This window comes from Panthera uncia, chromosome D4 (genome assembly GCF_023721935.1).
Source record: "Panthera uncia isolate 11264 chromosome D4, Puncia_PCG_1.0, whole genome shotgun sequence".
NCBI lineage: Eukaryota > Metazoa > Chordata > Mammalia > Carnivora > Felidae > Panthera > Panthera uncia.
This window is the reverse complement of record NC_064807.1, coordinates 55468637-55490719: the sequence shown is the minus strand read 5'-3', so window position 1 is coordinate 55490719 and position 22083 is coordinate 55468637. Positions and strand designations below refer to the sequence as shown.

At 44.3% G+C, this 22083-nt stretch overlaps 1 protein-coding gene across 2 annotated transcripts; it reads left to right on the top strand.

Annotated features, from left to right (window-relative positions):
* Positions 1-49: 49 nt before the first annotated feature.
* On the top strand, positions 50-15314 carry VCP (valosin containing protein). Of its 2 annotated transcripts, none has more exons than XM_049625705.1 (17): positions 50-353; positions 3896-4007; positions 4196-4368; positions 5875-6017; positions 6836-6966; positions 7493-7624; positions 8690-8792; positions 9444-9577; positions 9655-9790; positions 10348-10460; positions 10868-11032; positions 11143-11265; positions 11526-11738; positions 11928-12236; positions 12458-12613; positions 14346-14500; positions 14654-15314. In XM_049625705.1, exons 1-17 carry the CDS (start codon positions 337-339, stop codon positions 14757-14759), a joined length of 2421 nt encoding a protein of 806 aa, XP_049481662.1. In that variant the 5' UTR covers positions 50-336; the 3' UTR covers positions 14760-15314. The 2 variants fall into 2 exon arrangements, with proteins under 2 accessions (XP_049481662.1, XP_049481670.1); XM_049625713.1 differs by lacking the exon at positions 50-353 and adding an exon at positions 3618-3719.
* Positions 15315-22083: the final 6769 nt, after the last annotated feature.

Sequence of the window (22083 nt, the reverse complement as noted above, 5' to 3'; positions counted from 1 at the left end):
GCGGGAGTCCCCAGGGCAGGCGCTGATTGGCTGAGGTGAGAGCACCTCTCCTTCCGATGATTCGGCTCTTCTCGGCTCAGTCTCAGCGCAGCGTCTGCAGCCGTCGTTTGAGTCGTCGCTACCGCTGCCCCCTCGCGGAATCAGAGCCAGTGTATACCGTCCGCCCACCGCCCCGGTGCCACTAGGAGGAAGCGAGAAGGAGGCCGCCTGCGGGTTTGTCGCCGCTGCTCGATCCCCGCCCGGGAGAGCCGAGCCCCGGCCCAGTCGGTCGCCTGCCACCCTTCGTAGCCGTTACCCTCGGGCCGCCACAGCCGCCGACCGGGAGAGGCGCGCGCCATGGCCTCTGGAGCTGAGTGAGTGTGTGCGCGCGCCCGCCCGCCCGCTGCGGGTGCGCGCACCTGGGGACTCGCCGCGCTGGGTAGGCCCAGCCAGGCCTGGCCGTGGGCGCGTCTAAGAGGTGGAGACTGGGAAGGAAGGAGAGAGGGAAGGAGAGGAAGGAGGCGAATGAGGGGCAGCGGTCCGGGCTGGGCCTGGCAGCGCAGCCGCGCGCCCCCTAGGCCGGGCTTGTGTTGGGCCTGGGTCGGGGCCTGGGCCAGATCGTGCTGTGTCATGCAGGCCCGGCCGGCCTGATTGGCTCCCTGGGAACCGCTGTCCGGTTCTTGTGAGGTCTGCGGACCCACATTGCCGGCGCGGAGCCCCGGGGCCTTGGGGAGCCCACCTGCGATCAGGTCTACCGTATGCTGAAGGCCTTTGGTCCCCGGAGAGACCAGGCAGGCCCCATGGGCCTGACGCCCTAACTGGGCCCGGTGGGCGTGGACTTTGGGCCACGTGAAGGCCTTAGAAGGCTGGAGACCGAGGCGGAGGCTGGAGCTGGGAAGGCTTGGAGAGCTCAGGGAAGCTCACCGCCTCCCTTTTGGAGTAGGGTCGGCCTGGCCCTTGGTTTCACATCCTCTAGACCTGAGTAGTGAAGGGATGTTCGGGAGAGGGCAGGCCCTGCGTTTTTTTTCTGGCTTTCATACTTTAGGCTTGTTACTATTCACATAAGAAAGCTTTAGTCAGTTTTTCTTGATGTTATGAAACGGGTGCCGGGGAAAGAACTTTTCTTTTCTCTACTGTTTTGGGCTTTTGCAAAAGTTAGAATCTCAGTTGGTAATTTGTGGGCCTTCCTCGATTTCAGCCTTTGTGGTGTGAAGGCTAGAGTTAAACTAGCTCTTTGAACACACACGGCTCCTTTCACCAAACGGCTGTGTTTAGAAACCTTGGGCTCTCCACCCCTCAGGAAAGCATCAGATAAAACCCGACCATCTCTGCCCGTTAAATTTAGAATCAAGAGCTTTAGATACTGAAGAAAAAAAAGAGCCATCCTGTGGAAACTCTTCTATGCAAATCACTTTCCTGACTTGAAGAAAATTCAGTTTTTTGAAGTGTGCTCCTTTTTCCCCCAAGTTTCTAAATGGAGATGAAGTATTATTTTTTAAAAGGACTGCTACTTATTAGTACTGATTTTCTTAGGTTATTCAGTCATTTGTTTTCAAGACTAAAAATAAAAATTCAAAATTCTTGGAACCTGGCATCATAGATGGTTTCTAACCTCTAGGTCATCTTAATGACTCTTACCTGAACTCCCTCCAAGTCCCCTGTGGCCCACTGGAGTTCTGGAAAGGGCCTGACTCATGCAGGAGACAATGGGGGATGTCCTCAAAGAACCTCCAGGACTGCTGTTGGCTCAAGATCAGGCTGAAGATCTCTTTTAAAAGTTACATCCTTTGATCTCAGTAGATAGATGTGGAAGTAAATTTACCTTAAGGGAAGAGCATACTACCCATCTCCATCGCTAGAGTTAGAAATGGTAGGCAGATAGGCAGTTTTCCTAAAATGCAGCTTTGGGGTAACTGCTGATTAGAGGCATTTGGCACTTTATTTTTCCCTAGCCCCAGTCCTATAGATCAAACAGGAGGGTGGCCAGTCCTTGGAAGACATTTTGATGGGTAGGAGAGAGGGAAAATTGATGGGTTTAAATTGCCTTCAGCTGCCACATTGATCATGCTTGTTCTATAGGGTGTTGATAAGCACTGGAAGAGTCTGCCTGCTCTGCAGCATTGTGCCCAGAGTGCTACACTTTTATGTTGGGGAGGCAAGTTTAAGCTGAGGAAACTCCACTCTTGGGAACTAGTTTTGTTTTTAATGTTTATTTTTGAGACAGATACAGAATGTGAGCAGGGAAGGGGCAGAGAGAGAAGGAGACACAGAATCTGAAGCAGGCTCCAAGCTGTCAGTACAGAGCCCGACGCGGGGCTGGAATTCACGAACCGTGAGATCATGACCTGGGCCAAAGTCTGCCGCTTAATCAACTGAGCCACCCAGGCTCCCCTCTTGGAAACTAGTTTTAAGGCCATGATTAAATATGCAGCCTATGTGAGAAGATCAGCAGAAAGCCTACAACTTTGTTTCATGAATGGGATTTGTATTTCTTTTTGGTGTGTCAGGACCCAAAGATGTAAAAGCCCCATAAGCCCTTAGCTGTTATTCTGGAGCATAGGCTTTTTTTTTTTTTTTTCTTGCATTGTGAATGTATATCCAACAGGAATACTGTTTTGTTGATTGATATATCTTTAGATCATAGGACAGTGCCGGGCCTCAAATGTATACTTGCTAATTTGTTGAGTGAAGAAATGATTCATGGAAGAGATTCCATTTTATTTCTTCACTTTCTCCATTGTCTGGCCTCCCTATATTGGTTAATGTTCAGATTTTCCTGAGCCTCCGTAAGAGGAGGTACCTCTTCAAATGGAGAGCCCACTGAGTCTAGTTAGTGATGGCTGGAGGTGAGCTAGGTAAGAAGTTGGTGTCAGATGAATGATCTTCAAGGAAATGATAGAAACTATTTAGACGGTTTAAACTGAGTTTAGACTTGGGCAACCTTAGTTTGGGTGAGGGATTTGGATTTGCTCCTTGTCTCGGCATTTCTTGGTTTTGATTTTTTGAACCAACATTGTGGAATTGTGTGTCTTTGAAGAGCTTTGTAAAGCTCCTTTTGAGCTTGAGGCTCTTTTTGAAGGTTCCAGATCCATTAGTTTAGTTTCGTTTTGTTTTTCCCAAATATCATGGTCTTTATGCTTGACATTTCTGTGGTATACAGAACGCACTAGCGTTCAGCAGGTTTGGCCAGTAAAGATGGTAGTGCTAATGATTGTGCTTCATTGTCCCCAGGCTTGCTTGGTGGGACTTGGGGCCTTCCTGAGCCCTACAGGAAGTTGTCTTGCTCACTTCATTCTCCAAGAAGGTTAGCAAAGAAAGAGCTTATGCTTTGTTCTGCAGCGCTAATCATTGTGACCATTAAAACCATGTACCAGGCATTGTATTGAACATTTTGCATTCATTATCTCACTTAAGACAGTAATTCTCTAAGATAGGTACTACAGTATTTGCTCTTTACATGTGAGGACATCAACATCCAGAGAGGTTGAGTAACTTGCCCAAATTCACAATTAAGCAGTGGCAGGGTTGGGATTCAGACCCAGCGGGTCTGATAACAGAGCCCCTTTTCTTAATTGCTATTCCATATTAAGATTATTGTCATTTCTCTAATTGTTATTCAACCTCTACTTCTGTTTAGTCTTCTCAAGCCATAGTTTCCTGAGTCTGAGGGAAGATCACTTGGGGCCTTGACATCTAGGATACCAGTGCTCAGAATACCAGGAGCTGCTGGAATGGGAATTGTATGTGCTAAATGTTATTCTTCATGACCTTGGCTCAGTATCCTTTATCTGACCTCTCTGGTGTAGGGACAGCTTCATTTATCCACTATTTCTTTCCTAAGTGTGAGTTTGAGAGACTGGTGCAGCCCTTGGGGCTGTTATTATGTATTGGGACTAACTTCATTTTCTCTTTCTAGTTCAAAAGGCGATGACTTATCAACAGCCATTCTTAAACAGAAGAACCGTCCCAATCGGTTAATTGTCGATGAAGCCATCAATGAGGACAACAGTGTGGTGTCCTTGTCCCAGGTAAGTTGGGTCCAAGGTCCAGTCTTTCTTTAATGCGCTTCACTGGAGGGCTTTTCCCAGGTTTCTTTCCTCATTTTTTTTTTTGCAGTGACCACAGATAGAATGGGGCTTACTGGGAATTCCAGCCTCCAGGGCTGCTGCTTACCCCGTGGCCCAGTGACCCAAAGGCCTTAACCTTCTTTCCTCAGCCCAAGATGGATGAGCTGCAGTTGTTCCGAGGTGACACAGTGTTGCTGAAAGGAAAGAAGAGGCGGGAAGCTGTGTGCATTGTGCTTTCTGATGACACATGTTCCGATGAGAAGATTCGAATGAATAGAGTTGTTCGGAATAACCTTCGTGTACATCTAGGGGATGTCATCAGGTGTGTGTGGGGTTCTTAGCCCCTCAGGGATGGGAGGCCAGAGACAGCCTGAATTATAGGCAGGACCCTAACAAAGGCCTTGGCAGCTGCCATTAGCAGAAGCCTCCTAGCCACGGGAAGACAACATAATAGGGTTGTGTTTTGGTTTTGATTATGCCTCCTTGGGACTTCAGAATTTACCTCTGCATTACTTTGGCATTTCTATGACTTTCATGATGCCTTTATTTATTTATTTATTTATTTATTTATTTATTTTGCCAGAAGTATAATTTATCACATGTTGGATCTTGGTTTAGGATGCCATTTGAGGGTGTTTGTCTACCAAATGATCTCACTGTTGTGTTGGAATAATGGCTTGTGTTGGGGCTGGAGTGAGGAGGGAGTGTGGGCACAGAAGGTGGACTCCCAAGTAGGTTTTTTGTTTTGTTTTGTTTTTTAATGTTTATTTTTAGAGAGAGGGTGAGAAAGAGTGCACGCACGTGGACACACAAGCAAGGGGAGGGGCAGAAAGAGAGGGAGAGAGAATCCCAAGCAGGCAGTACAGAGCCCAACATGGGGCTTGATGTCACTAAGCATGAGATCATGGCCTAAGCCGAAATCAAGAGTTGGACCCTTAACTGACTTAGCCACCCAGGCACCCCTCCAAGTAGGTTTTTTTTTAATTTTTTTTTTTAAAGAATCCAAGTTAATCTAGAGGAGAGGCATAGTTTGAGCCAGATCCTGAATAACTTCAATCTGAGTGATTCTGGACTTAACTTTAGGCAAGAGAATTCCCTATCTTGGAGTCATTACTGGCCACTGCTATCCAGCCACCTGTTGCCTGGCCAGGAACATCTCAGATTTCCATTTTTCATGGATTCTAGGTTTCATGTAGCCTTCTTCATGGAGGTGCTTAGTCACTTTCTCAAGACGCTCTGACCACCTGGTTGAGATGATTGTTTTCAATTCTGTTTCTCTGATCCTGACACTTGTCTGACTGAGGCCTCCCTTTATAATATTGGGTTACTGATATTAGCCAGAATGGGTCATCTTTGGATATCTCTCTGAAGATATCTCACTGATACCTCCTTACTGCGTCCTCATTTTGGGAGCTTTAGATGTATGGATCTTTCTTTTGGCTCACTAATTGGGAGTGAGCAACCCCAGTAGCTTATGTTTTTTTGTTTTTTGTTTTTATTTAAGTAATCTCTATACCCAGCTTAGGGCTCAAACTCATGACCCCACGATGAAGAGTCACATGCTCTACTGACTGAGCCAGCCAGGCACCCCTCCCAGTAGCTTCTAATGGCTGTAGCTGCTACTCCACCTGAATATGATTTGTCTTAGTTCTGCTTGGCTGCTCCTTTGTCCTCACTCCCACTCTATGTTCCTGCCTCTCTTCAGCTAAAGCCATCCCTGCCTTTTCTCTTTCGCTCGCCATCAGCTCTCTGTGCCAGGCCCTTTCAGACGCCCAGTGCTTGGGGCTGCAGTGTGGTTGGTAACATGGAGTCTGCTTGTCATCCTCAGCATCCAGCCGTGCCCTGATGTGAAGTACGGCAAACGTATCCATGTGCTACCCATTGATGACACAGTGGAAGGCATCACTGGCAATCTCTTCGAGGTCTACCTTAAGCCATACTTCCTGGAAGCTTATCGACCCATCCGGAAAGGTGAGAGAGAATTCTAGGGACTGAGCTTAAGCATGGTTATTTGTAGGGATACCTGGGAGTAAACCTTGGAATGTCTTTATCTCATTCTCATATAAGTGCTGACACACACATTCTGCACACATGTTCATGTGTACTCTCTCCTTCCCTCTTCCTCCCTCCCATTTTCCTGTTTCCCTACTCCCAGTTCCTGCTTCAGTAGAGTACGCTATATATATTTTTTTTAACGTTTGTTTATTTTTGAGAGAGAGAGATAGCGTGAGTGGGGGAGGTGCAGAGAGAGAGGGAGACACAGAATCTGAAGCAGGCTGCAGGCTCTGAGCTGTCGGCACAGAGCCCGATGTGGGGCTTGAACCCATGAACCACAAGATCATGACCTGAGCTGAAGTTGATGCTTAACTGACTGAGCCACCCAGGTGTCCCTTTTCTCTTTTGTCTCTAAAGGAGAACTTGGGTCCTTTTGACTGTGTCAAGTCCAAAGTGTATTTTAATATTTAGCACAGCCTGACCATTGGTGGTTGTTGAGAAAGCTTGGGTTATATATAGCCCAGAAGTCAAAATCTTTATTGGCCTCTGGACAAAGGCCAAAACATGATGTGCCAAAATCCCATAAGGTTTTGTTCAGTGCCCTCTTGAATGACAGAGGGACTCTTCACAGTTTAGTTTTCTCTTCTTACCTGATGCTTAATAAGATGGAGGTGGGAAGGGAAAAATGGCAATGTCTAGTGAACGTGGCATTTTAGACCCCAGGTTCTGATGAGGAATTCTCACTTGGTTTGGTATTTGACATCTCTGACTGCGCTTGTGTTAATTGCTCACAGGAGATATTTTCCTTGTCCGGGGTGGAATGCGTGCTGTAGAGTTCAAAGTAGTGGAGACAGATCCCAGCCCTTACTGCATTGTTGCTCCAGACACAGTGATCCACTGTGAAGGGGAGCCTATCAAACGAGAGGTGAGTTCTCTCCTTCATCCCAGTACCCAGTTTCATGATTATGAAGTGGGGCAGTCATGTGGTGACTACTAAAACTGTACTGTTTGGGACCAAGCTTCTTTCCAGAGGTGGGAAATCTCCCAACTATTCATTTCCGGACCTACATGTTACTTAGAAATAAGTGATAACCAGTGGTTTTTAAAATCTAGATTGAACCTAGAGGATCTAAGTAGTCGTAATAATTTTTGTAGAAGTGACAATTGATGATGGCATCTAGACTTTCACCTGTTTTCCAGAGTTTCCAGCTTTAGGTCTTAGGGCAGTCCTTCCTAGTAATACTAAGGACAGTCTGAAAGGGTAAAGCTATGCTAGAAATCTTTGCTTTGGGATTTTTACAGTGCTTCTTTGGGGCAGCATCCCCTCAGAAGGGAATCTTCTCATATAACAGATTTCTCTACAGCAGATTATAGAAGGATTTGGAGAAACTCAACTTTGCTGATATTTAATATTGCTGCCTTCTTTTTTCCTTTGTCTCCTCAACATTCAGGATGAGGAAGAGTCCTTGAATGAAGTAGGCTATGATGACATTGGTGGCTGCAGGAAACAGCTAGCTCAGATAAAGGAGATGGTGGAGCTACCCCTGAGACATCCTGCCCTTTTTAAGGCAATTGGTGTTAAGGTGAGCATCCTGGGCCCAGTGGGACATAATCTAGGCTGTGATCAATGAAGGCTCGGTGTCTAATCACAGAACCTTTTTTCACACGTATTTTTCACTATTCCCTTGGATTAGAGGGGGAGTAATATATTCTTTGTGTGAAGAGAACTGTAAATTTATTAAGCTACTAATGGTCTAGAACAGACCAGGTCAATTAAGTTTTTCGTTGCATATCTTTTTTTTCTTTGTCCTCACAGCCCTTTAAAGATGTAAAAACCATTTTTATGTCATGGACCCTATAAAAACAAATCTTCATAGTTTGCCAACTAACATAGTTTGCCACTGTCTATAACAGTGCTATCCAATAGAAGTAGAAATTTAAGGAAATTTGCATTGTGAAGGGTACTGAGTCCAAAACATTTGAGAACTGCAGATCTCGTTGTAACTTCCTAACCATTTCCATATCCTGGAGCACACTGAAGATGGAATTATCCCTTTCTATTATGTACCATGCCAATAATTTTATCTTCTGTGTGGGCATTTCCCATGTGCAGCCTGTGGATGAGGCCACAGAAAAGACAGCTTCAAAGAGGAAAACTTGTGGTTGGTGGTAAGGAAAAGCATTCCAATATGATAATAAATCCTGGAGGGTTGTGATTACTAGAGTGAGTGAGCCTCTGGTAATAACTCTTTCTTAGATGGCTAAGCTAGTCCTGGCCCTTGCCTGTCCAAAGTCAAGCCCTTTTGGCTTAAAGACCTCTTACTGTTTCCTAGTCCCAGGATCTTCAGACTTAGCCACACTGATTTCTTAGGAAGGTTTCTCTGCTCCTGCTCTTAGTCTTTTATGTAACTTGGAATCATAAGTGTCAGTTTTCTAAGCATATTTTCTCTGCTAGTAAGAGGAGGGAGTATGATCTGAAGTAAACTGTCTTTCAAGCAGCTAATGCTGAGGGCTCCTAACTGATATTGGGGTTGAGCTCTGATTCTCACTGTCTCTAGATAGAGCCATAGTCAAACCATTTTAGAGTGGTTGGGGTTGGGAGAAGGTGGGAGTCTGAACCTAACCATACTCTCTGTACTGGTCCCCAGCCTCCTCGGGGAATCCTGCTCTATGGACCTCCTGGGACTGGGAAGACCCTAATTGCCAGAGCTGTGGCAAATGAGACTGGAGCCTTCTTCTTCTTGATCAATGGTAGGAGACGGTTCACCTTGTGTTTGGCTGGACCTTATTCTGAGCTGAGCATGATCAGTCTTATGAGCTGGAGAACTCATGGACACGTTTATTTATACATGTGCACTCGTGTATATTTCATCATCTTTCTTCTGCTGGGGTACATTACAGATAGAGAAGCAATAAGGGGAAGGTATTGCACTCTGGTGCCCCCTGCTCTATCCTTCCCCCACCCTTGAGAAAGATTGTGGAAAGGCTGAAAATATTTAGGGGGAGCAAGTTAAAATTTTTGTCTGCTAATTTATTTGAAAAGGTTTAGGGGAATATTGGCTGAGACCAACTGGCTCTTTGAGAATGATAGAGATCCAACTGGTGTGCTGCTTCTCCTGCTCTAGCCAGAGGTCCCAGAACATGTGCTGTCTTCCTGACACTTAGAGCTTGAATGTGAGATAGTCCTGAGCTTGCCTGATAGTTTGAGTCCTTGGCTTCTCTCTAGCCTAATCTGCTGGCTGTCCTGGGGTAGGGTCTGGTAGAGTCTATGAGAAAGTAGGCAGAGGTTACCACATTTTTGTACAGCATTTGTTTCTGGGCTGGGCAGATAAGAGATCTGATTTCTTTTGGGATTGAGGAAGGCTGTAGATTTGTCATTGGTTCTATTCCGTATCCTTTCAGGTCCCGAGATCATGAGCAAGTTGGCTGGTGAGTCTGAGAGCAACCTTCGTAAAGCCTTTGAGGAGGCTGAGAAGAATGCTCCCGCCATCATCTTCATTGATGAGCTAGATGCCATTGCTCCCAAAAGAGAGAAAGTAGGAACCTACCCAAGGGGATAATGGGGGTTGAAAGGTCCTCGCTTCACTTCTGACCAGACATCCTGTCCTGACAGACCCATGGGGAGGTGGAACGGCGTATTGTATCACAGTTGTTGACTCTCATGGATGGCCTAAAGCAGAGAGCACATGTGATCGTCATGGCAGCAACCAACAGACCCAATAGCATTGACCCAGCCCTTCGACGATTTGGTAAGGACCCCAAATTTTTTTCAACCCTGTTCTTCCTCATAGATTATAGCTCTTCTGAACTTAATCTTTTTGATTCCATGTCTGTCCTTCATCTTAAGTCACCTAATCCAGAGGATTCCTTTTTTTTTTTAATTTATTTCTGATAGAACGTGAGTGGGGGAGGGGCAGGAAGAGGGGGACAGAGGATCCAAAGTGGGCTCTGCATTGACAGCAGCAAGCCCGATGTGGGGCTCAAACTCACGAACGGTGAGATCATGACCTGAGCCAAAGTTGGATGCTGAACTGACTGAGCCACGCAGGTGCCCCAAATGCTGAGGATTTCTTGAAGCTCCTTGCAAGTGATAGGTCGCAGGGTCCTTTCCCTTATCCCATGTCCTATCTAGGGTGACCAACCATCCTGGTTTGCCTGAGACTGAGGGGTTTCCCAGGACATGTAACTTTCAGTGCTAACACCAGGACAGTCCTGGGCAAACAGGGATGGTGGTCACCTTAGACCTGTTCCTTTCTCTCTCTGGAATAGAAATGAGCCCTGTCTGTGTTCATACACTGTCCTGCAGGTCGCTTTGACAGGGAGGTAGATATTGGAATTCCTGATGCTACAGGACGCTTGGAAATTCTTCAGATCCATACCAAGAACATGAAATTGGCAGATGATGTGGACCTGGAACAGGTGGAGTGATAATGAGGGGTGGCCCAGAGTTAGGATGTCTGTTTCTAGACAGTTGAAGGGAACTGGGTAAGGACACAAGCTCAAGATGTAAAGAGACTAATTTTGATTCCTGGGTGAGGGAAAGGAAGTGATTTGAGATTGAATTCAGGAAACTGGAGTTGGTGTGTTCTCGGTTGACACCACATTAGAGTAAACTGGAACTTTGGGGTCGGCTTTATTTCTAGGCCCCACGTCCAGGCTTGACTACTTAAAACCCAGCCAGTGAAAGAACTGCTGGTATGTGTTCAGGGAAATGGGAAGACCCACAGATAGGAGTCAGGGTAAGGGGCCAAGATTTTGTTGTCTCTGAGCCTCCTAAGGCATCTAGGTCTTAGACACAGAGTAGTAAGTAGCTCTTCTCTCTGCAGGTAGCCAATGAGACCCACGGGCATGTGGGCGCTGACTTAGCAGCCTTGTGCTCTGAGGCTGCTCTTCAGGCTATCCGCAAGAAAATGGATCTCATTGACCTAGAGGATGAGACCATTGATGCTGAAGTCATGAACTCTCTGGCAGTTACTATGGATGACTTCCGGGTAAGGATTGCACCCCCATCTCAGGTACACACACATGCACATTTTGACCTCACCTGGCAAGTCTCATCCCCAGCTGTTTTTTTGTTTTTGTTTCTCCTTTTTCTTCTTAGTGGGCCCTGAGCCAGAGCAACCCATCAGCACTGCGGGAAACTGTAGTGGAGGTACCACAGGTAACCTGGGAGGATATTGGGGGCCTGGAGGATGTCAAACGTGAACTTCAGGAGCTGGTCCAGGTAGGGTAACTTGGTCCAGCGTAAGTTACTGCCTCAGAACAACGTAATTGAGCTTAGATGGTCTTGGGGTGTTGGCGGTTATTACAGGAATTGTGAGAGCATAATTCATGAATCTGTTATTCTCAGTTTGGAGACACTAAGGAGCCTGCTCCTAGAGAGCCTGATCTTATACCATGTTGTGGTTGGGAGGGATGCTACTGTTCATTAAGTTTGTTTTAAACTGGGTGGGTATCCTGAACCCTCTTTCCTTTTCTTCCTAGTATCCTGTGGAGCACCCAGACAAATTCCTCAAATTTGGCATGACACCCTCCAAGGGAGTACTCTTCTATGGACCTCCTGGCTGTGGGAAAACCTTGCTGGCCAAAGCCATTGCTAATGAGTGCCAGGCCAACTTTATCTCCATCAAGGGTCCTGAGCTGCTCACCATGTGGTTTGGGGAGTCTGAAGCCAATGTCAGGGAAATCTTTGACAAGGTGAGTTAGAAGCAGCTGATTTTTCTCTTCACTTGCTTGGCAGCAAGGAAGCTATTTCTTTGGGAGAACTGAAATCATCTTGTTCTGGCAGTTCAGCTGGGGCAGTAAAGGTCACTTTAATTTCCTTTCCTTCTTAGGTCTGAGAGACCCAGTTGTGCTAATGCTTGAGTTCATCTGTCTCTCCCATAGGCCCGCCAAGCTGCCCCCTGCGTACTATTCTTTGATGAGCTGGATTCAATTGCCAAGGCCCGTGGTGGTAACATTGGAGATGGTGGTGGAGCTGCAGACCGAGTCATCAACCAGATCCTGACAGAAATGGATGGCATGTCTACAAAAAAGAATGTGTTTATTATTGGGGCTACCAATAGACCTGACATCATTGATCCTGCTATTCTGCGACCTGGCCGTCTTGATCAGCTCATCTATATTCCACTTCCTGATGAGAAGTCCCGTGTTGCCATCCTCAAGGCCAACCTGCGCAAGTCCCCAGTTGCCAAGGCAGGTGTAGCGCTATTGGTGATGTGCACTTTTATGAGTGCTCAGCCTAGTATGGAGTTTGGTTCCTGCAAAAGATTCCATTGGGGATTTCTAGGGTTAGCATTGTAAAGGGAGAATGGAAGATTTGACAAAAGATGGGACAAACTAAAATTAGGAGTGCTTGGAGTATATTACAGGGGAGGAGAGGCTAAATGCTAAGGTAGTTCTATTGCTTCTTTTAGGATGTAGATTTGGAGTTTCTGGCCAAGATGACTAATGGCTTCTCTGGAGCTGACCTGACAGAGATTTGCCAACGTGCTTGCAAGCTGGCCATCCGTGAATCCATCGAGAGTGAGATTAGGCGAGAACGGGAGAGGCAGACCAACCCATCTGCCATGGTGAGTCTGCAACTTTTCCCCATATGTGCCTGTTGTGGGGACCCAGGGACAATCTCTACCATGCTCTATAGAGTTAAGAGTGTAAGGTTTTGGAAAGATATCTGACCGATGCCCTATTAGCAGGGCATCAAAAAGAATGAATACTGAGGGTTAATCTTTTCAGTCTGGAATTATAAAGGCAGAAAAGATATAGGTAGTCTATATATACTCTGTTTGAGGTAAGCTCTATGAAGGAAATCAAAATATGATTATGTAGATAAACAAATAGAGCAGGATTTAGAACCTGGGATCCATAGACCTGTCCTTCATTGGTGGTCCATGGATCTCCTGAAATTAAATGCAGAATTTGGTGTGTGTCTGTGTGTGTAAGCTTCGTAAAGATAAGGAATCTAGGGGCGCCTGGGTGGCGCAGTCGGTTAAGCGTCCGACTTCAGCCAGGTCATGATCTCGCGGTCCGTGAGTTCGAGCCCCGCGTCAGGCTCTGGGCTGATGGCTCGGAGCCTGGAGCCTGTTTCCGATCCTGTGTCTCCCTCTCTCTCTCTGCCCCTCCCCCGTTCATGCTCTGTCTCTCTCTGTCCCAAAAATAAATAAAAAACGTTGAAAAAAAAAAATTAAAAAAAAAAAAAGATAAGGAATCTATATTATCTTGCATATTTCCCACTCTATCTTGGCATCATGATAGAGACTTAATGAATGAATAAATACATGAATGAAAGGCTTCTTTACCTTTTGTAGGGGTTCTGAGACATCCCTTCTTCTTCCCATAAAAGCTTAGAATGTATTGATACGGTTAATGCTATGGAGCACTCTCATAAATCACAGCAATTGGAGTGGCTTCTCAGTGGAAGAGATAGGGTTTGAGCCAGCTTATGAAGGGAGAGTGTAAAGGCTAAGGAAATAAGTATCCCAAATAACTGGCTCAAGAAATAGGATTGCAGGAATTGGGGAAAACTGGGGTAGATTTAAGAGGGCATATGTTACTGGAAGTAAGGCCACTAGGTAAAGCATAATGTGGATGTGGTAAGCACTTTTTTACCTTTTTAAAATTTAGGGGTTTTGTTGTTGTTAGAAATTGCTTATTTATTTTTAAAAGTTTATTTATTTTGAGAGAGAGAGAGAGAGTGTCTGAATACGCAAGTGGGGGAGGGGCAGAGAGAGGGAGAGAGAGAATACCAAGCAGGCTCCGTGCTGTCAGTGCAGAGCCCAACATGGGGCTCAAACTCCTGAACTGTGAGATCATGACCTGAGCCAAAATCAAGAGTTGGATGCTTAATCAACTGAGCCACCCAGGCGCCCCTGTTAATTTTTAAAATTTAAGTTTATTGAGATACAACTCACACATAGTAAAATTCACCCTTTTAATGTATAGTGTATCTGTACATCTTGACAAATGTATTTTTAAGTTCTATAACTACTACCACCATTCGGATAAATTTCTGTCATCCCAGAAATTCCCTCCTGTCACGTTTTAGTCACTTTTTTCCACCCTAAGCCCCTGGCAACCACTCAGATGATTTTGTTCATACAGTTTTGCCTTTTCCAGAATGCACTGACAGGTTTTTAAACAGGGCACTGATGCAGTTTTAGGAAGATTGGCCTTGCAACTTATTCAGGGTGGATTAGAGAGACAGGGAGACCAAAAAACTGCTTACAGTAATGGGGAGCAGGAAGGTCAGGGAAGGAATCCAGGCTGGATTTGAGCTCTGGTGGTCTGTGTTTACCAACCCTGCAGGAGGTAGAAGAAGATGATCCAGTGCCTGAGATTCGCCGAGATCACTTTGAGGAAGCCATGCGCTTTGCTCGCCGTTCTGTTAGTGACAATGACATCCGAAAGTATGAGATGTTTGCTCAGACCCTTCAGCAGAGTCGGGGCTTTGGCAGCTTCAGGTAATTATATTGCAATGGGCAGTACTTAAGTTGTCTTAGGAAACTGTACAACCAAGGTTGTGGGAGTCCTAAGGAGGCTGGAGGGTTAATTGTGAAAGTCCCACACAGGCCCCGTCCTAACCCTCTTTTTTGGATCTGCTCTTGTGCATACAGATTCCCTTCAGGAAACCAGGGTGGAGCTGGCCCCAGTCAGGGCAGTGGAGGCGGCACAGGTGGCAGCGTGTACACAGAAGACAATGATGATGACCTGTATGGCTAAGTGGTGGTGGCCAGCATGCAGCGAGCTGGCCTGGCTGGACCTTGTTCCCTGAGGGTGGGGGCGCTCGCCCAGGAGGGACCAGGGGTGTGCCCATGGCCTGCTCCATTCCTCAGTCTGAACAGTTCAGCTACAGTCAGACTCTGGACAGGGGGTTTCTGTTGCAAAAAAATACAAAACAAAAGCGATAAAATAAAAGCGATTTTCATTTGGGAGGCGGAGAGTGAATTACCAACAGGGAATTGGGCCTTGGGCCTACGCCATTTCTGTTGTAGTTTGGGGCAGTGCAGGAGACCTGTGTGGGTGTGAACCAAGGCACCACCGCCACTCCCCACAGTAAAGCATCTGCACTTCACTCAGTGCTACTCAAGCCCTCCCTTCTTCCCTCTACCCAACCTGGGCAGGAGGATGAAGGGCCACAGTTGCTGGGTGTTTATATAGAGTAGGTTGATTTTATTTTACATGCTTTTGAGTTAATGTTGGAAAACTAATCACAAGCAGTTTCTAAACCAAAAATGACATGTTGTAAAAGGACAATAAACGTTGGGTCAAAATGGAGCCTGAGTCCTGGCCCCTGTGCCTGCTTCTTTTCCTGGGAAGGGCCTTGGGCTACCCCTTACTGTCAAGGCACTCTTCAAATGTGAAATCCTGAGAGTAAGATTGCACCCTCTTCCCCTCCTGATTAACAGTGGTATGAACTGCTGCCTTGCCCCATGCCTGCATTATCACTGGATAGGATAGCAGTGGAGGGGTGTGCAGCCTGAAGAAGCTCTAGTTGTGGAGAGTATGGCATTTTCCACCTGTGTTTGATGTGGATGGTAAGGCTAGGCCTGCAGAGCTCTCTCCCTTTTTCTGACCAAGGACTGAATTGGGATGCCCTCCCAAAATCTTAAGGGTTGTAGAAAGAATTTCTGTCTGCAGTGGATGTTCTTTTGAACATCTAAAAATCCTAAACACTCATGCTGTGGTTGAGGGTCACGTACAATTATGTCCACTTTATGTAATTTGTATTATAAAAAAATAGTTTTTTTCTAATATAAAATTCTAGTATTGAATGTGTTTTTTTTCTAAACTTAACATCCTCCCCTGCTCACAGTTTTTCAGATGATTGCTTGCATAGTTTTGTCCACCTCCCAGTATAGAATATCCTTTTTGTTCAACAGGTACCAACATAATCACTTAGTGCTTTTGGGATCAGTACTGTGATACTGTGATGCCTTACCCAGAGAGGAGTATGGTGCAGAGAAGATAATCCCGAGTCAAAATTTTATTGGTCATCCTAGTGCTTATACCAGTCTCAGGTATGGGTTATAAAGATAGATAATCTACAAGGACATGAGATCATTATATTGGCTGATGAAACTGGACCATTTTGAATTCATGTGCTGTGAAATAGATTTTTGTATGTTGGAGATTTGGGTTGACTTTCCTTTATTTTCCATGACACTTTCTCTACCACATTCTGTCTTTGGTCCTCTTCTGGTTTTCCCACCATTTAGGTGTCCTGATGGCTAGCCTTCAGTCCTGTTTCCACTTTGAACATTGTTATTCTGTCTCATCCATGTGGCTCATCCCTGTGGGTTGGCAGCCTAACCTCATTGTGGGTCAAAGATAAGATCTTTTGGGGGAGAGACATTTGGTTGGTACCTCTGCATCCAGCTATAGGAACAGAATAGAAGGCAAGTACTATTACCCTACGAAATATGTAGAGATACTGGTTGATATGTGAGAAATTTGTATTGGAATGATTGGTTGGTTTTTACATGTCACACAAAGCATGTCTATAGAAGACAGCGCTATAGACTCTTCAGGAAAAGCAAGAGCAGACTTGCAGTGAGAGGCCTAGTTCTAGTTCTGGCACTTGTGTTTATAGCCATGTAGCTTTGAACAGGGCACTTAGTTCTTTTGGAGCCTCTGGTAAAGTGATGAACATTCTTTTGGAGCCTCTGGTAAAGTGATGAACAGTGCTTTGTAAACTGTAGAAAGCAGGGTGGGGGACTGTCAGCTTACACACCTGCAGATGCCTGCATGCTTAGACCAAGAGGCAGGTCATACAGGCAGTCCATCTTTTCCCTTGCAGTGTTCCTAGAAACAAATTGGATATTGTAACTTTACTGTAGCTAATCATTTCTTCCATAGGGCAAATGCTACAATTTGAAGATGGATTTTTTAAACGTTTATTTATTTTGAGAGAGAAAGTGCGAGTTGGGGGTGGGGGGAGAGAAAGAGAATCCCAAGCAGGCTCCACGCTGTCAGCGCAGACCCTGATAAGGGGCTCGATCCCAAGAACCCTAAGATCGTGACCTGAGCTGAAATCAAGAGTTGGACACTTAACTGACTGAGCCAGCCAGGTGCCCCTTGAAGGTGGATTTCTAACTAAAAATATGGCATGAAACATTATAGAGTATCAACAGTATATCACAGGGGCAAAAGCAAAGATGGAATTATAAACCTGACATCTTAAGATATATTTGGATCCATACTGATCTACAAGTTGCTGTGAGAGGCTCTAGTCATGCAATAATCCCCATGAGGAACACAGGCCTGCCAGTCATTAATTAGACTGAACTGAGGCGCATGTTAAGTGGTTTGTTACTCTTGTCCAGCCATATAACCTACTGAAGACTTAATTAAAAAAGACTTAAATAGCACTTTGATTTTTCATAAAACTACCCAGATGTGCATAGACTCATGAAATGTCCCTGTGTCAAGTAGAAATTTAGAATTGCATGGTCTTTGGGGTACTGGCTGGCTCAGTTGGTGGAGCATGCAACTCTTGGTCTCAGGGTTATGAGTTTCAGTCCCACGTTGGATGTGGAGCCTATTTAAAATTTAAAAAATTGGGCGCCTGGGTGGCGCAGTCGGTTAAGCGTCCGACTTCAGCCAGGTCACGGTCTCGCGGTCTGTGAGTTCGAGCCCCGCGTCGGGCTCTGGGCTGAAGGCTCGGAGCCTGGAGCCTGTTTCCGATTCTGTGTCTCCCTCTCTCTCTGCCCCTCCCCCGTTCATGCTCTGTCTCTCTCTGTCCCAAAAATAAATTTAAAAAGTTGGAAAAAAAAATTTTTTTTAAAAAAATAAAAAATAAAAAAAATTTAAAAAATTGCATTGTTTTTGAGACTATTTTGGGAGAATAGTGAGATAGAAAGAAAATACCTTCATTTCCACTCCTGGCCAGCAGGTGGTGAGTTTTGGACTTGGACCCTGTAGACAGGTTTGGGCTAAACCTTTGGAACAAAAGAGTGACAGGAGGCAGAGGGACAGCATGTGCCTTCTGTTTTTCTCAACTAAATATATGGAGTAGAGGGAATATTGTAGAATGGAAAGAGCACTAGATTGGGAATGTGGATTTGACCTCACTGAACCATAACTTTTTTTTTGAGGGGCTTGATTATCATACTATCAGGGAATTGGAGTGGTGAAAAAGGTACAAATTATAGGGCTGCAAGGAACGGGAAACCATACCAAGACAGGAGAATCAGAAGGCTCTGGAGGTGTTAGGGGGAAAAAAGCCTCTGGAAGCAGTCTGAGCTGGGCATTAAAGGAATGTGTGAGACTTGACATGGAGAAGTAGGGGAGAGCAGTCTGAGCAAAAAGCACAGAAGTTAGAAAGTACAGAGCATGCTTAAGAAGCATCAGTTGACTAGCAGGGGAGTGTATTTGGAGAGGTCAGCCACCTCATAAAGAATCTTAAATTCCAGGAGTGAAGTTTATTTTTTTGAAGATTTTAATTTTGAGACACCTTGGTTTCCCAGTCTGTTGAGCGTCCGACTCTTGGTTTCAGCACAGGTCATGATCTTGCGCTTTGCAAGATTGAGCCCCGTGTGGGATTCTTGAGCTGACAAACACAGAGCCTGCTTGTGATTCTCTCTCTTCCTCTCTCTGCACCTCCCCTGCTCGTGCACATGTTTTCTCAAAATAAATAAACTAAAAAAATTTTTTAAGTAATTTCTACACTGAACATGGGCTTGAAGTTACAAACCCAAGATCAAGAGTTGCATGCTCCACTGACTGAGCCAGTCAGGTGCCTTAAGTTTATTTTAAAGATGTGGGCTTTCTGTGCAGTTTAGGCAGGGAAGTGACAGATTTCAGTGCTAGATAGTTCACTTTTTATTTTTTTAATTGTGGCAAAAAAAAAAAAAAGCACACCTATCCAACAATTTCCAAGTGTACATAGTATTGTCAGCCATATACACATTATGCATGGACAAAAAAATTTTTAAAGTAATCTCCAGCCCAACATGGAGCTCCAACTTACCACCCAGAGATCAAGAGTTGCACCACCCTACTGACTGAGCCAGCCAGACACCCTGACAATTCACTTTTTAAAAAACCTGTTTTTATAGAAGCAGTAATGTGCATTGTAGAAATTTAGAAATATATAAGCAAATTATTAAAATTAATATTCCCAGAGATCATCTTAATGACTTTAGTTTATATCTTTTGGTGCATGTAAATACATGGTACTGGTTTTTTTTTGTTGTTGTTTTTTTGTTTTTGTATGAGAATGATGGATGAGATGAGGTTTTTTTTTTTTTTTCCTTTTTTTTTAATGGATTCTTTACTTTCTTTAAAATGTCCATAAAATCACATGCTTCCATGTCATGGAATCACTGAATCATATTTCAAGAAAGGGTTTGGTAATTATACCATGACAAAACAAATTTATGTAAAAATTGAATCTCAGATACTATATTCTAAAACAAATATACTTCATTTGTTTCTTTAATACCTAGTCTTCACTGTTAACAGTCTCAGCTGTTAACTAGAACAATCACTGTAACAAAAAATTTTGAAATTAGGGATGACATAGGAGATTCATGACTGTTCTTAGCGTATATGTAACCAGAACTGTATTTACGTTTACAATAGATGGGGCATGCATAGTCTTCTGCTTGTGGGAACTTGGCCCCACTTGACTGGCCTTTATTCGTTGTACCCTTATGGTCTACATGTGGTATTTTTAAATCAAAATGAGATTATATTGCTTTATATCTTTTTTAAGTCAATCTCTACCATTTCCTTATTTCCTTTTAGTAAATTTTCATTTAATCTGATACTCATACCGTATTCAGTTTCCCAAGTGATCCAAATATGTCATATATATATAATATACACAAATATATATATATTTGTGTGTGTGTGTGTGTGTGTGCGCGCGTGCGTGCGCACGCACGCACAAAAGGAATTTAATCTCCCTTTTAAGCACCTTTATTAGTGGGTTTTGTCATTCCCACTTCTTGGCCAAACCAGTATCCATTCTAGGATCACAGGTTGCATCTGTTGTGTTCCTTTATTCAAATGTGTATGACACTTGTTGAAGAGATGGGGTTTAGTTGACCTCCAGAGAATTGTAACCATGTGGAGGATGGATTAGAAAGAATAGGGCAACCAATCTGGTGAGAAATGACTGAACTAAGACAGTGATGGTGGAAATGGAGTAGTGGAAATGGATTTGAAGTGCATTTCATAGGTGTAATTGACAGGGTTAAAATTGACTAGATTAGGACGTGAGGGGAAGGGAGGAGTCAGGGATGACAGGCTTCTGACTTGAGTATTGAGATGGATGTGATACCCTTCAATAGGAGTGGGCATACTGGAGGAAAAGGTTAAAAGGGAAAATGAATTTTGGACAAGCTAAATAGGAGATGATATCTAGTAGGCTATTGGATATGTGGATCTGAAGCTTAGATAGAGATGCTTTAAAAATGAGCCATATTTTGTCAATGAGAAAGAATGAAATCTGGCCATTTGTAGCAAAGTGAAGGGAACTGGAGAGTGTTATGCTAAGTGAAATAAGGCAGAGAAAGACAGATACCATATATTTTCACTCATGTGGATCCTGAGAAACTCAACAGAAGAACGGGGGAGGAGAAGGGGGGGAAAAGTTACAAAGAGGGAAGGAGGCAAACCATGGGAGACACTTAAATACTGAGAATAAACTGAGGGTTGATGGGAGGTGGGGGGGGGAGGGGAAAGTGGGTGATGGGGATTGAGGAGGGCACCTGTTGGGATGAGCACTGGGTGTTGTATGGAAACCAATTTGACAATAAATTTCATTTAAAAAAATTTTTAAAAAAATTTAAAAATGAGCTGTATTTTGAAATATGGCACTTAATGAGATGAGTTCAGGACATTTTTTTAAATGGTATTGGTAAAAATGGACCTGTATTTTGGGGTGGGGTAGTTAGATTCTCACATCATACTCAAAAAGTAACAATCTAAACATTAAAACTGTAAAAGCACCAGAAGAAAGTATTTTGGAAGTCATAAGGAAAATGTTGGTTGATTTCATTACTTTAAAAAATGTTAAATTTTGGTACAGTAAAAGTCACCTTAAAATTTGAAAATAAGCCACAGATTGGGGAAAATATTTGCAGTATGCATAATAGGTTGAGATCTCTGGTAAGCAGGATAATATTCCTTCCAAGATGTTCACATCCTAATCCCTGTAACCTGTGAATATATTATTTTACATGGCAAAGGAATTAAAAGTTGCAGATAGAATTAAGATTGCTAACCTTAAAATAGGAGGACTTTAAGATAGGAAGAGTATCTTGGATTATTCAGATGGACCAAATGTAATTACTAGCATCCTTAAAATTGGAAGAGGGAGGCAGAAGAGTGATGTGATAAGAACTTGACTTGCCTTTGCTAGCTTTGAAGATGAAGAGGGCCAGTAGCCAGTGAATGTGGGCAGCCTCTAGAAAGTGGAAAAAGACAAGGAATGGATCTCAGTGCCTACAGAAAGGATTGCAGCCCTGCCAACCTTGATTTCAGCTCAGTGGGACATGTCAGACTTCTGACAATTTGTTGTTTTGTGGTAATTTGTTATGGCAGCAGTAGAAAAATGGATAAATATAAACAGGCAATTATAGAAGAAATCCAGATGGCTACTAAACATGTGAAAAAGCATTTGTTTTTGTGGTCCTGGGAATGGATGAACTCACCTAGGGAGAGAAAGAGCAGAGGGCTGAGAAGAAATGGTTCGATGTGTAGAGAACTTAGGGATCAAATGGGTGAAGAAGGGGACTTATACCCAGGACCAAGAACAGCTGCCTGGACTCAGACTAATTGTGTCTATGTGAATAGATGTATTTTTTTCCTGTTCATTCGATGTGAAGTTTTTCTCAAGAGCAACATTGGACTGTGTTCCCCTGGTCTCCTTACAGGCTTACCCTGTAGAACAGGGATGTGTGGATTCCAGGATGATCATCTGTGAAGGGCTTGAGAAGTTAAGCCTACAAAATCCTGATGGAATATAGCTATAGTAGAAGTTAATAAGGAACTGACATTCCCAGTCTGCCAAACTCCAAAGACGACATGAGTGGAA

What these genes read in the sequence shown, in the direction of transcription:
- VCP (XM_049625705.1), top strand. An exon ending in TTAAGGCAATTGGTGTTAAG is followed by an intron (nt 7,625 to 8,689) that starts GTGAGCATCCTG and finishes ACTGGTCCCCAG; the next exon opens with CCTCCTCGGGGAATCCTGCT. An exon ending in TCAGGGAAATCTTTGACAAG is followed by an intron (nt 11,739 to 11,927) that starts GTGAGTTAGAAG and finishes TCTCTCCCATAG; the next exon opens with GCCCGCCAAGCTGCCCCCTG.